General features: G+C 57.4%; 6 protein-coding genes across 6 annotated transcripts; 3 read left to right on the forward strand and 3 right to left on the reverse strand.

Moving 5' to 3' along the window:
* Window positions 1-761: 761 nt before the first annotated feature.
* P884DRAFT_266725 (uncharacterized protein) lies at window positions 762-2,124 on the reverse strand (the record flags this gene model as incomplete). Its single annotated transcript, XM_069442050.1, has 3 exons — window positions 762-871; window positions 963-1,585; window positions 1,649-2,124. 3 exons carry the CDS (start codon window positions 2,122-2,124, stop codon window positions 762-764), a joined length of 1,209 nt encoding a protein of 402 aa, XP_069301073.1.
* Window positions 2,125-3,306: 1,182 nt separating this feature from the next.
* On the reverse strand, window positions 3,307-6,260 carry P884DRAFT_326920 (WD40-repeat-containing domain protein). The gene is made up of 6 exons (XM_069445504.1): window positions 5,718-6,260; window positions 5,511-5,654; window positions 5,141-5,451; window positions 4,945-5,067; window positions 3,851-4,883; window positions 3,307-3,759 (listed from the first exon to the last, which is right to left on the reverse strand). Exons 1-6 carry the CDS (start codon window positions 5,956-5,958, stop codon window positions 3,608-3,610), a joined length of 2,004 nt encoding a protein of 667 aa, XP_069301074.1. The 5' UTR covers window positions 5,959-6,260; the 3' UTR covers window positions 3,307-3,607.
* A 521-nt stretch (window positions 6,261-6,781) lies between these two features.
* On the forward strand, window positions 6,782-8,644 carry P884DRAFT_191892 (MmgE/PrpD family-domain-containing protein; the record flags this gene model as incomplete). Its single annotated transcript, XM_069437629.1, has 3 exons — window positions 6,782-7,060; window positions 7,178-7,958; window positions 8,025-8,644. The coding sequence occupies 3 exons, from the start codon at window positions 6,782-6,784 to the stop codon at window positions 8,642-8,644; spliced, it is 1,680 nt and encodes a 559-aa protein (XP_069301075.1).
* A 1,922-nt stretch (window positions 8,645-10,566) lies between these two features.
* On the forward strand, window positions 10,567-11,047 carry P884DRAFT_191505 (uncharacterized protein; the record flags this gene model as incomplete). Its single annotated transcript, XM_069437594.1, has 2 exons — window positions 10,567-10,596; window positions 10,814-11,047. The coding sequence occupies 2 exons, from the start codon at window positions 10,567-10,569 to the stop codon at window positions 11,045-11,047; spliced, it is 264 nt and encodes an 87-aa protein (XP_069301076.1).
* Window positions 11,048-11,296: 249 nt separating this feature from the next.
* Window positions 11,297-12,458, reverse strand: P884DRAFT_216539 (uncharacterized protein). The gene is made up of 2 exons (XM_069439317.1): window positions 12,304-12,458; window positions 11,297-12,158 (listed from the first exon to the last, which is right to left on the reverse strand). The coding sequence occupies exons 1-2, from the start codon at window positions 12,350-12,352 to the stop codon at window positions 11,566-11,568; spliced, it is 642 nt and encodes a 213-aa protein (XP_069301077.1). The 5' UTR covers window positions 12,353-12,458; the 3' UTR covers window positions 11,297-11,565.
* Window positions 12,459-12,963: 505 nt separating this feature from the next.
* On the forward strand, window positions 12,964-13,818 carry P884DRAFT_192146 (PRP38 family-domain-containing protein; the record flags this gene model as incomplete). The annotated part of the gene is made up of 1 exon (XM_069437654.1): window positions 12,964-13,818. The coding sequence occupies one exon, from the start codon at window positions 12,964-12,966 to the stop codon at window positions 13,816-13,818; it is 855 nt and encodes a 284-aa protein (XP_069301078.1).
* Between the last annotated feature and the right edge of the window lie 36 nt (window positions 13,819-13,854).

Here is a 13,854-nt window from a genome sequence, read left to right on the forward strand (position 1 = left end):
CCCCCCCCCAAAATACTCACCCAACTATCAGGACGCTAATAACAGTCCCAGCACCCAGACCCAATCCCAAGCAGGTATTTCTCCACGCTGTCCGGATATATCTCACCTCCCCGACCCTGAGTCCAGTTTCTCCACGTCCCATACGATCATAATAAGCAGGCCATATAGCCATGTTGACCAGTCGCCCATGGCGGCCCTGATTGCGCCGCTGCACACTCCCTAAGTCGTGAAACTTTCGCACGTACCACACAGCATCGACATTGGCTTTTTTTTTTTGGGGGGGGGGGGGGGGAGAGGCGAGGAGGAGAACCCCTGCGTGCACCGAGGCACACACCATTTTCAAGAACAACATGAAGCCATGGATGGTTGATTCCCAAGTACCTGGAACCCAAGACGAGCAGAATACCGCAAAAATAAATAATAATATCGGCGTGAGAATTGATTTAAGAACCTGACGAACCCTTAGAGAAACCCCACCCAAACGCCAGAGAGAGAGAGAGTCGCATAGTGAGGGAGAAAAAGAAAAATTCCCCGTTCCCATCCAGATCATACAAACGGGTAGGTGAGGCTGCCGGGGTAGGGAAGAAAGAAACCCAATCTCTAGATCCCTACCCACGGCAACGTCAGCTACGGAGACGGGCCGGCATGTGTCCATCTGCTTGCAATCGTCCTCGGAGGAGGAGGCACGTGCGCGAGAGGAGTCTTCGGCGACTGGTGATTTGGAAACCGGCGAGCTAGCGCCGACCGTCGCGGGTCGAGTCCTACTCGCCGCGAGCACGCTTAGCGCCGTGAGGGTTCTGCCACTCATTGGGCTGGTTGGCGCCGCCACCGAAGAAGGCCGGGTTGAAGCCGGGCTGCATGCCTTGGAAGCCTAGAACATCGCGATCCGGGTCAGCTTTCGGGACGCATCAACCTTTGGGGAAGGTCAGCTGCCAGAGACGGGTGGGGAGGTCTCAACGTACCAGGCATGCCGCCGCCCATACCGCCGCCCATGCCGCCTCCCATCATCCCCATACCGCCCATCGGGCCCGCCATGCCGCCCATAGGCATACCGCCGCCCATGGGCATGCCGCCCATCATGTTCATGCCGCCACCGCCGCGGCCGCCGCGCATGGCTCCACCGCCGCGCATACCACCGCCCATCATGCCGCCGCGGTTGAAGCCGCCGCCGGCGCCGAAACCGCCGCCGCCCATGGGGTTGTTGAAGCCCATGTTGTTGGCGTTGAACGAGTTCATGTTGGCGCCGGCAAAGTTGCGGTTGAAGCCGCCCTGGTTCATGCCGCCGCCGCCCCGGGGCCCGTTAAAGCCGCCGCGGCCGCCGCGGAAACCGCCAAAGTTGGGATTGCCGCCAAAGTTGGTGTTGCGGTCGTTGTACATGGGGCCGGAGACGGCGCGACCCTGGGCGTCCTTGGCAGCCCGGTTGTGGGCGTCCTTGGGCAGGGTGCGGAAGGGGTTGTGGTTCGGAGACGAGTAGATGACAATGTGCCGCTTCTGGCCGGGCTGGTTAAGCTCGTTGCCCAGGGCGTCAATGCGATGTTTGGTGGCAGTGGCAGCCTGCTGGGTGGTGAATTCCACATAGGCTTGGCTGTCGCTAGGTCAGCAACCCGCTAATCCTATTACCACTAACCCCGAGCAGCAGCAATCTTACCCCTTGCTCTTGCCGTTGATCTTGTGCTCGCTGAAGGTGATGTCCTTGAGCTCGGCCTCGCAGCCGGCCTGGCGCACCCAGCCGCGAATGTCGTCGTCGGTATTCCACCAGTTGAGCTCCGAGATCATGAGCGCCGTGGTGGCACCGGGATCGACCGGGCGCTCGTCAGAACCCTCCTTGCGCTTCACGCCCTGCTGGGGACGCTGGGCGGCGGGACTGTGGGACTGGTTCTGGTCTTCGGCGGCGCCGCCGTCGTCCATGTTGTCTTCTCTATGCTCCTGCTGATAATCATCATGGCCCTGATGGTCACCGTTTGTGTTCTGGCCGTCCTCGCCCTCGTAGCCGGTGTCATCGCCATGGTCATGGCCATGCTCGTCATGGTTGCCATGGTCGTTGTCGCCGTGATCATTGGTTGAGTCGCCGTGGTCATTGGCCGAGTCGCCATAGACGTCGATTTCAAACTCTTCTTCAGCCATGGTGATATGCTTGCGCGGTCCAAGGGCCGTCGATCGAGAATCTGGCGGTAGCAACGGGGCCTAGAACCTGCTGCTGCGTGATAATTCAAATGTGAATTGAACGCCTGGCTATGGATTAGAGATACAGGATCGTCTGTAGCGTATAACCCCATCAGCAGCTGAAATGGTGTTCCCCAGTCCTCTTCGCCGACCAGAAAAGATTTGGTGCCCAGCCGACCAGGCCGAAGAGATGGGATCGCGAGAAAAGCGGAGACAGATGAAACGAAACGGTTCCATAATCAGACAGAAGGAAGAAATGACAAGAGGTAGAAAGCTCGTCATACGTACATTCCAATCCCCCAGACACGACGATCACCGAGAAGCGAGGGCCGCCCCCTTTGAAGAGAGAAAGATTTCAAGATACAGCTCTTCGCTGTCAGTCCTGTGACAGGAGGCGGGTTCTTCTCGTCTTGTGCCTTTAAGTCTTGTCCTCCCCTCTTTTTTGTTCGTTTCCACGGTCTTGTCGACCGACAAGTACAGGTAGTGTGGGCGCTGAAGGCCCGTCTGCTTTGCACGAAACTGCGAGCTCCCGGTGTTCTTGACTCGCACTAAACGGAGATTCACAATCTCAAACGTGGCCCTTTGGTCTGCACGTATTCCCTCTCTCAGAAGCGACCTGATTTCAGCTACCGGGAGAAGCTGGGAAGTTAGTTGTGGGCGGGCGGCGGGGATGGCACGCGGTTGTGGCACTAGGCGCCAATGGTTCGCTGGATCGGAGGACGCGACGCCCGTGTCGAGTCGCTCGGAAGAAATTGGGACGTAGTCCCGGTGACTTTTCGTAAATGAGGGCCTTCAATCCAAAGAGTACAACGTAAAAAGGGAATATCGTGAGGTGGTGCACCGATGGAGTCGAAAAAGGTCCCAAGCGTTTAAGAAAGTTGGGAAGAGAACAGTTGCACGGGCGGTCGGAGCTTCTAGTCGCCTTTGACTAGCCACGGCAAGGCTGAAGCAGTGGAGCCCAGTGGAGCGTGACTGTGCAACCATGAATCTGCATCTTGATCTTGGCGAGAGCGCCAGAGCAGGACTGGGGGTTAGGGTCTTTCTTTCATCGACTCTGCAATCGGATGAAAAGCAAGCGCAAGTGGGCGAGGTCGATGTAGGGACTTAATACAACGTAGCAGCAGGCATAGAGCTCCTAGAATTCTCTCAGTTTGTCCTGTTCAATCTGAAATTTTCCCGCTGTCCTTCAATTTTCAACCATCTCAACGTTGTGCTTTCTGTTCTCGTCCATCTTCATGTTGCGTTTTGTGCGTTAATTACGCGTGAAGGAAAGGCTACTTCATGTGCTTATGCCCTTGTTGAAGAAAAGAAAGCGAACCCAACCTCGTCCAATGTCGAACCTGAAATATGACCTGAAAACTTGCCAAAGCTAACGCCCAACGCTGACCGAAACATCCGACCAAACCAAAGCAGGAGAAAGTAGTGCATATCAGCCGTTACCAGCCTATATCCCCCAAGGAGTACCCTCAGGGCATGGCTCTAGTTTTTCGTTCACCGAAATACCCATCGCCGGATCGCCCTCGTCAGACTCACCCTCGTTGAACGAATGCAATGACGCGGTGCCGAACTCGTAACCCGGTCCACACCAAGACGAAGCTGTCAAAGCTTAGCATGCGTTCCGCCTTTTAAAAAAAAAAAAAAAAAAAAAAAAAAAAAAAAAAAAAAAAAAAAAAGATACGACACTTACCGACGAGCATGGGCGCATTGGGGTGCCAACCGACGTCTCTGACCATGGACTCCCAGCCATTCGAGTACCGGTGGTGCAAGCGGTGCCGCCTCTCCGGCCGCGGCTGGACGCTCGATGCTCGCGTGGCGGCTTTGACGTCGATCTTGGCCGCGATGGTGGCATCGAGGTTCCAGATGTAGATGTATCCGTCGTGGCTGCCAGAGTAGACGTAGTGTGAGTCGGTGCTGTTGGGCGGCGAGAAGTGGCAGCGGATCAGCGTCCGCCGGACTTCGTGGCCGCGGAAGGTGACGAGCGAGTTGTCGTACGGGTGCTGGAACCACTGGTAGTCCTCGTACGGCTGCCAACGGTAGTCGTAGTCGTACTCGCGGTTCCTCGTCACCGCCGTGGGGTCGAGCTCCTCGAACCGCGAGGTCGACATGGCCATCCTCAGGTCCCACAGCTTCATGCTCTGGTCTTTGCCGTTGCTGAGGATGTACCGACCGTCCCCCTTGCTGTCGATGTACGTCAAGCCCTCCGTGTGGCCGACGAACGCGCCGGCCTCCCGGCCATCACCCATGCTGCGCGTGTCCCAGACCTTGATAGTGCAGTCGTCCGACCCGGAGTAGAGGATATGGGGCGACAGCTTGTCGGCAAAACACACGGCGTTCACGTCGTCTTGATGGCCCGGGACGTGGTGCAGCGACCTGCGCCGTTCGATGTCGTACACTACGATCGAGTTGTTGCCTGTCCCGGCCACGATGTGGCGCCCGTCCCCCGAGAAGCGCACCGAGAAGATGGCGAAGCCGCCGAAGATGAAGTTGTTCCTCCCAGATTGGCCGCCATCGGACAAATCCAGGGAGTATGGGTCGCCCGTGTCATTCGGATCCGTCGCCGCGATCCCCACGTGCGGCTGCAGGGAAGAGAAGGCGAGCCACTTGTTGTCCGGGCTCAGGTCCGCATCGGTCATGGTCCACTGCCCGAAGGGGTACGTGACGGTCTTGTAGTGCTTCCAGTTGTACGGGCTCGACGTATCGTACAGCCGAACCTTGAAGTCCTGGAGGGGCTGTTAGAGCCGGCTGATAACGCCGATGCATTTGGCGTCAGCCGAAGGCGACGACCCGTGGTGGACTTGCCTTGACACATGTGTAAAAGAAGTTGCCGTCATCCGAGAACTGCCCGCAGCAAACGGGGTCATCGTAGTGAACGACCATCTCGGGTTTCGAGGACGGTATCATGGCCTGTATATGTACACACTCTCAGCTTTGGCCGGGGCCCGAGGCGGCGAGTTGAAGGGCTGATCTCGGTCCTTACCTGAGCCATGAGGCCTTGATTGACCTTCTGACCTGTCGAGCCGTTCAGGCCCAATTCCCGATCCAGAAGCCTGCGAGCCAGAGCCTTGCGGGCGGGCATTCTCCTGTCGTAGGCACCGAAAACGCCCGAGTCCATCAACTTCCTGCCCTCGTCGCTCGGGACCTTGGGAAACCGCTTGTTGTTCCTCCTTGGGCCCCAAGAAGAGCGATGGCCCTCACCGCCCTCGCCATTGAATATCGCCGAGTTGAGGTACGGCCCCCGGAGAAGAGCCAAGAATTCTCTCTGGGTAAGGAAGGGACGCCAGTGCCGGCCTGGAAGCGGTCAGTCGGGTCTTGAGCGCGGACAAGGCTCCCTGATCAGGGTTGCACACCTCCTCCGTCAATCCTCACTACGCGTCTTCGAGGTCCTGCGGCAGCCTGTTCCCCGCCGGCGGCTTGGTTGTGGGAGCCCTCACCTTGCGTCCCGGCGTTCCCGAGGAGTTCCTCAATGAAGACCTCAAACTCAATACCCCCTCCTGGCAAGTCCAACAGAGGTCAACGAGAATCACACTGAAAGTGGTGCTCTTGCTAGAACCAACCTTCTCCATTGTCCTCTTCTTCATCTTCCTCGCTTCCCTCATCCTCTTCATCCTCTCCATCATCTCCATCATCTCCGTCCTCATCTCTGTCCTCCTGGGCATCCTCATAATCCTGATCCTCGTCGTCGTCGTCGTCGTCATCATCGCCTTCAGGGTCGACATTCACATCAAATCGCCGCAAGTTATCGAGCCAATTCTCTCCATGATCCTCGTGATCGGGGGAACTGTGATTGCTGCTCATGGTGTTTCCCTGTGTTGTTGCGGGTGTGCAGACGGATTTCAAAGGCAGTAGTTGAGTTGTCCGGGATTACCGTGACCTACACGGAGTACTCCGTGCAATGACGTTCAAATGCGGAGTACAGGCCCGAGCGATTGGTAATCCGACAGACCCGGAAAGCAACATGCACTTATCAATCAGACAAATCGGCAGCTTGAAGCAACTGAGGACACTCTGAAATCACTGGCGCCCGTCATACTTAATCGGGAGCTCTGGGACCTTATTAATCCGTACTCGGGCACCACTGCAGTGGCGGCGGGGTCCAGCAGGCCGTGTTGGGCGTCTGGCGGAGTTTAGCCCCGGATTTACCTCTTTCGATGGCCACTTGTAGTTAATCCGTAATCCGTACTGTACTGTTTCTCAAATGCCTGTGCTTCGATCAGGAAGATTGAGAAGTGCTGACAAAGACGACAGTTGCGTGCAATCGGCTCCCAACCCGAACCCTCTGATTCCCTGGCGAGAATGTGGGGGTGACGGCTTTTTGCGGGCCCTAACTAATTGCTTGGCATCTTCAGATGCTCTCAGTTTCCGGGGAAGACCAGGGAACGGCACCAAGTGGGGGGACCTTCGGCATGCCGCGGCAAAGCACCATCCGCTCAAGCGGCCTATGCTTTCATAGACGCAGGGTTGAAAGGAGGATCGCTTCCTCTCTTCCTCGGAGGGACGTCCTCATATTTTTACCGACGATTGCAGCCTGCCTTTCTTTCTCTGTTTTCCATTGGCACTCTACCAATTGATACCAGGGAACGGCAGACGAGCAGTTGCACGCACACACACACAAGGCATCATGTCTGCTGTCAACCGCGGATTGCGCCAGGCGACGAGATCACTGCACCTCCACCGCTCTTGCAGGTCCTCGGCTCTGCGGTCGTTGTACGCCTTCAAGAACGCCGCTGCCCCCGTCTCCTTCGCTACCACACACGCACGCAGCAGCTTCTCCACCATGACCTCACTTCAATCCGCCAGCGTCTCGACGCCCTCGCCCTCTTCGGGCAAGGGCTACGATCCCGAGATTTTGGATATCGCCAGCTACGTGCACAACCAGAAAATTGATTCGGAGCTAGCTGTGAGTGGGGAACTTCCCACCTTTTTTTTTTTTATCCCGCTCTCTCTACCTCTCTTGCAGCACCGTCTGCGTCGACCCCGCAACTTGGTTGCTGACACCAGATCTCACCAAAAATAGTTTGACACAGCGAGATGGGTGTTCATTGACACCCTGGGCTGCGGCCTCGAGGCTCTGCGGTTCAAGGAGTGCACCAAGCTCCTGGGCCCCATCGTCCCGGGCACCACGGTCCCGTCGGGCACCAAGGTTCCCGGAACCGACTTCCAGCTGGACCCCGTCAATGGCGCTTTCAACATCGGTGCCATGATCCGGTGGCTCGACTACAACGACTGCTGGCTCGCCGCGGAGTGGGGTCACCCCAGCGACAACCTGGGCGCCATTCTCGCTGTTGCCGATTGGGTGACGCGGACGAACAAGTCCGGCCGGAATAAGGTGGCTGGCGGCAAGATCTTCACCATCCGCGATGTGCTCGAGGCCATGATCAAGGCGCACGAGATCCAGGGCTGCCTCGCCCTGCTCAACTCGTACAACAAGGTCGGTCTCGACCACGTCGTCCTGGTCAAGGTTGCCAGCACCGCCGTGGTCAGCAAGATGCTGGGCCTCAACGAGCAGCAGACGGCCGACGCCATCACCCACGCCTGGGTTGACGGCCAGAGCTTGCGCACCTACCGCCACTCCCCCAACACCATGTCCCGCAAGTCGTGGGCTGCCGGTGATGCCTGCCAGCGCGCCGTCAACCTGGCTCTCAAGGTCCTTAAGGGCGAGACTGGCATCCCCACCGTTCTGTCCGCCCCGACCTGGGGCTTCTACGATGTCCTGTTCAAGGGCAAGAAGTTCGAGTTCCAGCGGGGCTATGGCAGTTACGTCATGGAGAACGTGCTCTTCAAGGTGTCGTATCCTGGTGCGTGAACCTCCCACTCCGGCCCCGTTTCTAGCCCCTCCTGTTGACTGGTTTTGCCCCGTTCAGCCGAGTTCCATTCTCAGACGGCCGTTGAGGCGTCGGAGAAGATCCACGCCCAGCTGAAGGCCATGGGCAAGTCTGCCGCTGACATTAAGGCCGTGACCTGCCGCACCCACGAGGCCTGCATTCGCATCATCGACAAGCAGTTCAAGCCCATGGACAACTTTGCCGACCGCGACCACTGCATCCAGTACATGTGCGCCGTCATGCTTGTCTTTGGCCGCCTCACGGCTGGCGACTACACCGACGGCTCCGAGGCTGCCACGTCGGAGCTTGTCGAGTCGCTCCGCAAGAGGATCAAGTGTGTTGAGGACCCGCAGTTCACGGCCGATTACCACGACCCGGCGCTCCGCACCATCAGCAACGGCCTGACGGTCGAGTTGAACGATGGCACCGTGCTGCCCGAGGTGGTTGTCGAGGCCCCGCTTGGCCACCGTCTGCGCCGCGAGGAGGCCAAGCCCCATATTCTGGCCAAGTACAAGCGTCACCTTGAGCCCCATTTTAGCGCCGAGAAGGTGCAGGAGCTTGTCCAGCTCGGCCAGGATGGCAACAAGCTGGATTCCATGGACGTTGATGACTATGTTGACCTGTACGTCTGCAAGGACAGCAAGTTCTTCAAGGAGTAGACGATGGTGTCCACGCAATGTATATACACAGATGAAATAAGGAAAAAAAAAAAAGTTGGAACGAACTCGTTGGGTTACTTCGCAGACGGCACAGTCGATTCCCGAGCTGGACGTGTCCTCGATACCCTCCATGTGAAGCATACTAGGAAGGTACGGAGTAGTTACTTGGTACATACAAGCGACTCCTATTTTGTACAGCACGTCGACTGGAAGAGAAACTAGCAATTTCACTCCCACTGCCTTGAATTCCGGATTGCGGAACGCCACGTCCAGCCACAAGGACGATCTCTTACCTGAACCAAGCGCTCCAGCCACCTGAACTCAGCTCCGCTTTCCTGTCGGTTGGCCACCCGATAGACATGTTCCAGCCCTCTTACCGGCCTAGGCTGCCTGTCGCGTTCCGTGTCTCACCGGGGCGGTCCACGAGGTCTCAGACTGCCGTTGGAAAAAGTGACGTCCAGGAAACGGATGTCGCCGCGTTCCCTGCGTCAACAATGCATGCATGCACATCTCTATGTAAGGTATGTACATCACGGCACATGTCTCTCCTCAAGGTGCCCCATGGTGCCGACGTGTATGTACGTACATACGGAAGTATCCGTTTCTTGCCGTGCTTGTTATAGTTGCGGCACATGGCTGACCGTTGGATGATGTGGCGATCACTTTGTGTATAACCGTTAGGTTGCAAACTCTTCCCTTTGAATCAAGCCGCCCAGAAAGGAATAGGTGCATTGTATGTACGGATTATTAGTACATTATACAGGCTTCCGAGGGACATGCTGCTGCTCTGACTAGTAGTGCGGGCCACGGGCGCTCCGTCAGATTGCGGTCAGGCGTTAGCCCTAGTGTGATGGAAGGTCCAGAAGAACCGTTGGCTAGACCGGCGCGCTCATTTATTAGGGAGTGATGATGCATGGATATACGAGTACCCTACGCGGAGACAGTCCAAGGCGAACGTTCATCTCTCACCAAGCCTTGGATCGGGTGTGGTGGTCCTAATCTGCATGTCTCGCAGCTTCATGGCAACAACCAAGGATCAAGGCGTTAACCTGCAGTTAGGAAATCCGATCTTCAGGGTTGTGGCGATCGATCGCCAAGCCCGTTCAGCGTCAAACATTGACTCTCCCCCGCCCGCCTGGTTTCCCCGGACTGATCCTTGTCACATTGCTGTCATTGCGGCGACCCGACTCTGGTTGGAGGGGGAGAGGGAGGGAGAGGTTTCCCACCTTGGAAAACAAAGCACTGCCGTCAAAAGGTTGGAAAGAATGTTTGCGCGCCGAACGGGGCAATCATGGTGTGGTTTAAGGGAAGTTTGCCCGTACACGAAAGTAGAACTGGTGCCTTCTCTAAATGCGGATGCGTGATGCTCTCAGGAGCAAAACAAAGAGAAGGGGATGAAAGGTACCTTAGTGTATGTACTGTAATTTACCGAGTAGATCAGGGCACGGAACATGTACCCAGCTTGCCCTGTGTGCCTCCTGCCGAGTTCGGTAGGGGAGGAGCCACAGAGACCTTGTGTCTGCGAGCAATTACGACATGCGTGCATGCCGAAGCTAATGCAGATTCGCTGTCGCTACCATGACCACTCGACCAAGACCCGGGTTCGGGGATGGTACCGGAAGTGCCCATGTCGATGAGGGTCAAGGGTATGTTCATTCAGCGGACTCGCCGGGCTCGCTGCCCGCATGGCCCCGATCAGCTCGAGCCCGGGCCGCCTTTTGTTTCAAGAGTGGTGTGCCTTTGATTCAAAGTGCTCCATAGAATCCCAAGATCTTTTTAACATCGAGTTGGTGTCGCCCTCCTCGTCGCCCAACCCTCCTCCACTTTCGCCCCACGTTATACTCTATCAAAAGCCGCCACGCCACCGCACATCACCCACACTTACCCACAGCACATTCACGTCTCCTGTTGAAGCTGGGAACATGGACGTGTGCTATTGTGCAAATTACTATGTGGGTGATGCTTGAGACACGGTGCATTCGACCGGCAAATTAACTCACCCTGCTTCTTTGTGCTCCAGTCCTCGGTTAGATGCACCAATACCGTTGGCAAGTTCGGCCAGCGCTGTGGGCTTTGCACCGTGAGTGCTTACCTAACAATACCTACTCCCGTTCATCGCATTAGGAGGGGTAGCAGGTTGGTTGCCTGACGCCGGTTGCGTACCAACAGGTTCTGAAGACCGGTGCCTCCCTCAGCCCGGGACGACTCCCAGACGATTGCCTCTGGCTCCTATCACAGCCGCCAAGCCGCGAAGAACAGGACGAACAGCAGTCGATGAAGAGGTTGAGGGACTCCAGGCGACCATCTTGGACCTTTGTTGGCATCTCGATGCCTTCCTTGAGACTCTCGACAACAGAAGCAAGTTCGTGGAAGAACGGGAGGGCCAACACGAGAACGTGGTAGCTTCATGGCCGCATGAACGAGGGGGTAAAGAAAGAATCAGTCAGGGGGGAAAGAGGGAGCAAAAATAATTCTAATGTGCGAGAGGTTAAGGGAGGCTCAGCTGCTACTGACAGGGGCTAACGAAGAGGGATGACATCTGATGTGTAGGCTTTTTACAAAGGGATTTCAAAGACGGACTTGGAGTACGGGAAGACGCGACTTGGTCTTTACGTAGCGTACATTCATTCCGAAGATCATAGCTAATTGCACGGCAATGATTTTGTCGTTACATAGTCCTCTCTCAAACTATCAGCCACCCTTCAAGACCAAAAGAACGCCCAGAGTTGATAAACCCGCACCATCATGATCTCCATTCCACGTCCATGCTGTCCTGGAGATTGCCACCAGGCATCGGAAAATCATCCGAGAAATACATATCCAAAAGAAAGAAAGAAAGAAAGAAAGAAAGAAAAGAAAGGCTTGTTTCCACATGCAGCACATAACTCGCCTCATCAAACATCATAACCCGCGTGGTTGCCTCACCAGAACCGCCGCCGGTAGTAACCGCGCTGCTGCTGCTGCTGCTGCTGCTTCTGGCCCCGGGACATCCGCATGATCTCTGCCCTGATACGCCGCCGCCTCTCTGCCCTGCTCATGGGCTTCTGCCGCTCATCCGCCCCCCTGTCGGCGTCGGCAGCGGCGGGAGTGGGAGCCCGGGTTGTGTCTCCCTCGCCGCGTCCCTGCTCTCCCGGCTCCCCGTCTTTGCTCTTTGCCTCGGCCGTCTTGGCCGGCTGCTGCCCCTGCTCATCCGCCAGAGGCTCCGGGTCCCCCGCGGCGTCGCCGTGCGGCGGCCGCGTGGGCTTGACCTCGACAATCAGGGGTCTTCTCCTCCCCCTCTTTGCACCCTCTCCGTCGCCGTGGCGGTCGCCCTGGCCGTGGCCTTGGCCTTGGCCATCGTGGAGCACTACGACGGTCCCGTCCGGCAGCTCTGCCGCCGAGTGCTTGAAGCGGTCGGGGAGGAAGATGTTGGGGGACGGGCGGGGCGGCGGCTTGATCGCGGCACGGAGGTCGCGGAGGGTGCGCTGCTGGATGACGTAGCCGCTGAGGAACAGGGCGGCAGTGCAGAGGAAGACTGCTTCGGCGGGGGGGGGGGGGGGGTTGTGGTTGTTGTTGTCAATAATCAAGCGCTCTTCTCCTTACAACAACAGGACGGTGTCACAGGCTCGTGGGTGGAGGATGCAGTGGGGGGACAACAGGGCGGACGGCAGGATGCGTACTAATACCGGACGAAACGGCCAGGGATACCTGTGCCGAGGTGAGGAGCATTCTCTTGTTCAGTTCCAGCGAGCTAATAAAAAAAATATTTTGCTTAAACCCTCTTGATGAGAAAGCAATGGAGAACCTTCTAGTCGAGAGTGGTAAAGGATCATCAACAAACTCACGGAGAGCTGGTAATGACAACTGGAGCAAGTCGTACTTATTTTTGTGGCTTCCCGGAAGCGCTAGAAGACGTAACGTTATCTACATTAACTAGTTAACTACGGAATACACTACAGAACTTACTTTATGCAACCGGCAGTGTGACATCAGCGCGGCTCTCTGTAGCCCTGACTCGCCCCCGCTTCCCTCGCCCCTCGATATCCAAATAGAGACGCTTGTTGGCAGGGCAACAATCTCTTATCAGCTGGCCACCACCCATGCCAAGAGCTTGATTGGGAAGAAGGTACGGAAGTACCTCCGTAAACATAGTAACGTTAGTGTAATCCGTACTGGTTGCATGCAGTCGGTGTGGGGCTACCCAGTAACTAGAAGTCGCGTAGTGTAATCCGTAGTTAATTCGTATCTTTGTAAAACTGCCAAAAATCTCGACTCTCCCGGAGCGGACATTCTTTCCATCACGCTACCACCGCCACGCAGCCCACGCAGCCCACGCAGCCATGAGCAAACCGGACGTGCACCGCGCCGACGAGCGGCGCTTCCTGGACGAGCGCGGCACCACGGGCCCGCTGGCGCCCAACGGGCTCAACCCGGCGACCATCATGGAGAAGGCGGTGCGGGAGCGCATCGTCGAGAGCTACTTCTTCAAGGAGCAGTGCTTCGGCGTCAACGAGGCCGACATTGTCGACCGCGTGGTCGAGCACGTCGACCACGTCGGCGGCGTCACGGGCACCTCGCAGCGCCCCACCCCGTTCCTCTGCCTCGCCTTCAAGCTGCTGCAGCTCGCCCCCGGCGACGACATCCTCGACGAGTACCTGCACTTTGGCGGCGAGAAGTTCAAGTACCTGCGCGCCCTCGCCGCCTTCTACATCCGCCTCACCCGGCCCGACCGCGACGTGTACGTCCGCCTCGAGCCCTTCCTCGAGGACCGCCGCAAGCTGCGCAAGAAGGGCCGCAACGGCACCACCCTGACCTACATGGACGAGTTCGTCGACGACCTGCTCACCAAGGACCGCGTCTGCTCGACCAGCCTGTGGAAGATGCGCAGACGCGACATCCTCGAAGACCTCGACCTCTTGGAGCCCCGCGTCAGCCCGCTCGGTACGCTCGAGGACCTGCTCGAGGAAGGGGAGGAAGAAGAAAAGGAAGAGGAGGAGGCGGCGCAGAACGGGGACGATGTGAACGGGGAGAGCCGCGAGCATGATGGCAGCGGCTCTGAGAGGTCTCGGTCGCGGTCGCCGTCGCGGTCTCGGTCGCGCTCGAGGTCCGCATCAGCTACGAGGCGCTCAAACCACGACAGGATGGACATTGACGATCCGGAGGATCGGCGATCAGGTGGGGAAAGGTCTCCTTGAAGATTGGGCCGAAGACTCGGAAGAAAAGAAAAAGAA

This window comes from Thermothelomyces heterothallicus (assembly GCF_042370625.1).
Source record: "Thermothelomyces heterothallicus CBS 202.75 unplaced genomic scaffold P884_scaffold_2, whole genome shotgun sequence".
NCBI classification, from domain to species: domain Eukaryota; kingdom Fungi; phylum Ascomycota; class Sordariomycetes; order Sordariales; family Chaetomiaceae; genus Thermothelomyces; species Thermothelomyces heterothallicus.

Coding starts and splice junctions, on each gene's coding strand:
- P884DRAFT_326920 (XM_069445504.1), bottom strand. CDS start 5,958: ATGAGCAGCAATCACAGTTCCCCCGATCACGAGGATCATGGAGAGAAT. Junction 5,452..5,510: donor AGTGAGGATTGACGGAGGAG/GTGTGCAACCCT, acceptor GACCGCTTCCAG/GCCGGCACTGGCGTCCCTTC. Junction 5,068..5,140: donor ATCAAGGCCTCATGGCTCAG/GTAAGGACCGAG, acceptor GTACATATACAG/GCCATGATACCGTCCTCGAA.
- P884DRAFT_216539 (XM_069439317.1), bottom strand. CDS start 12,352: ATGCTCCTCACCTCGGCACAGGTATCCCTGGCCGTTTCGTCCGGTATT. Junction 12,159..12,303: donor GGCCGTTTCGTCCGGTATTA/GTACGCATCCTG, acceptor CCGCCGAAGCAG/TCTTCCTCTGCACTGCCGCC.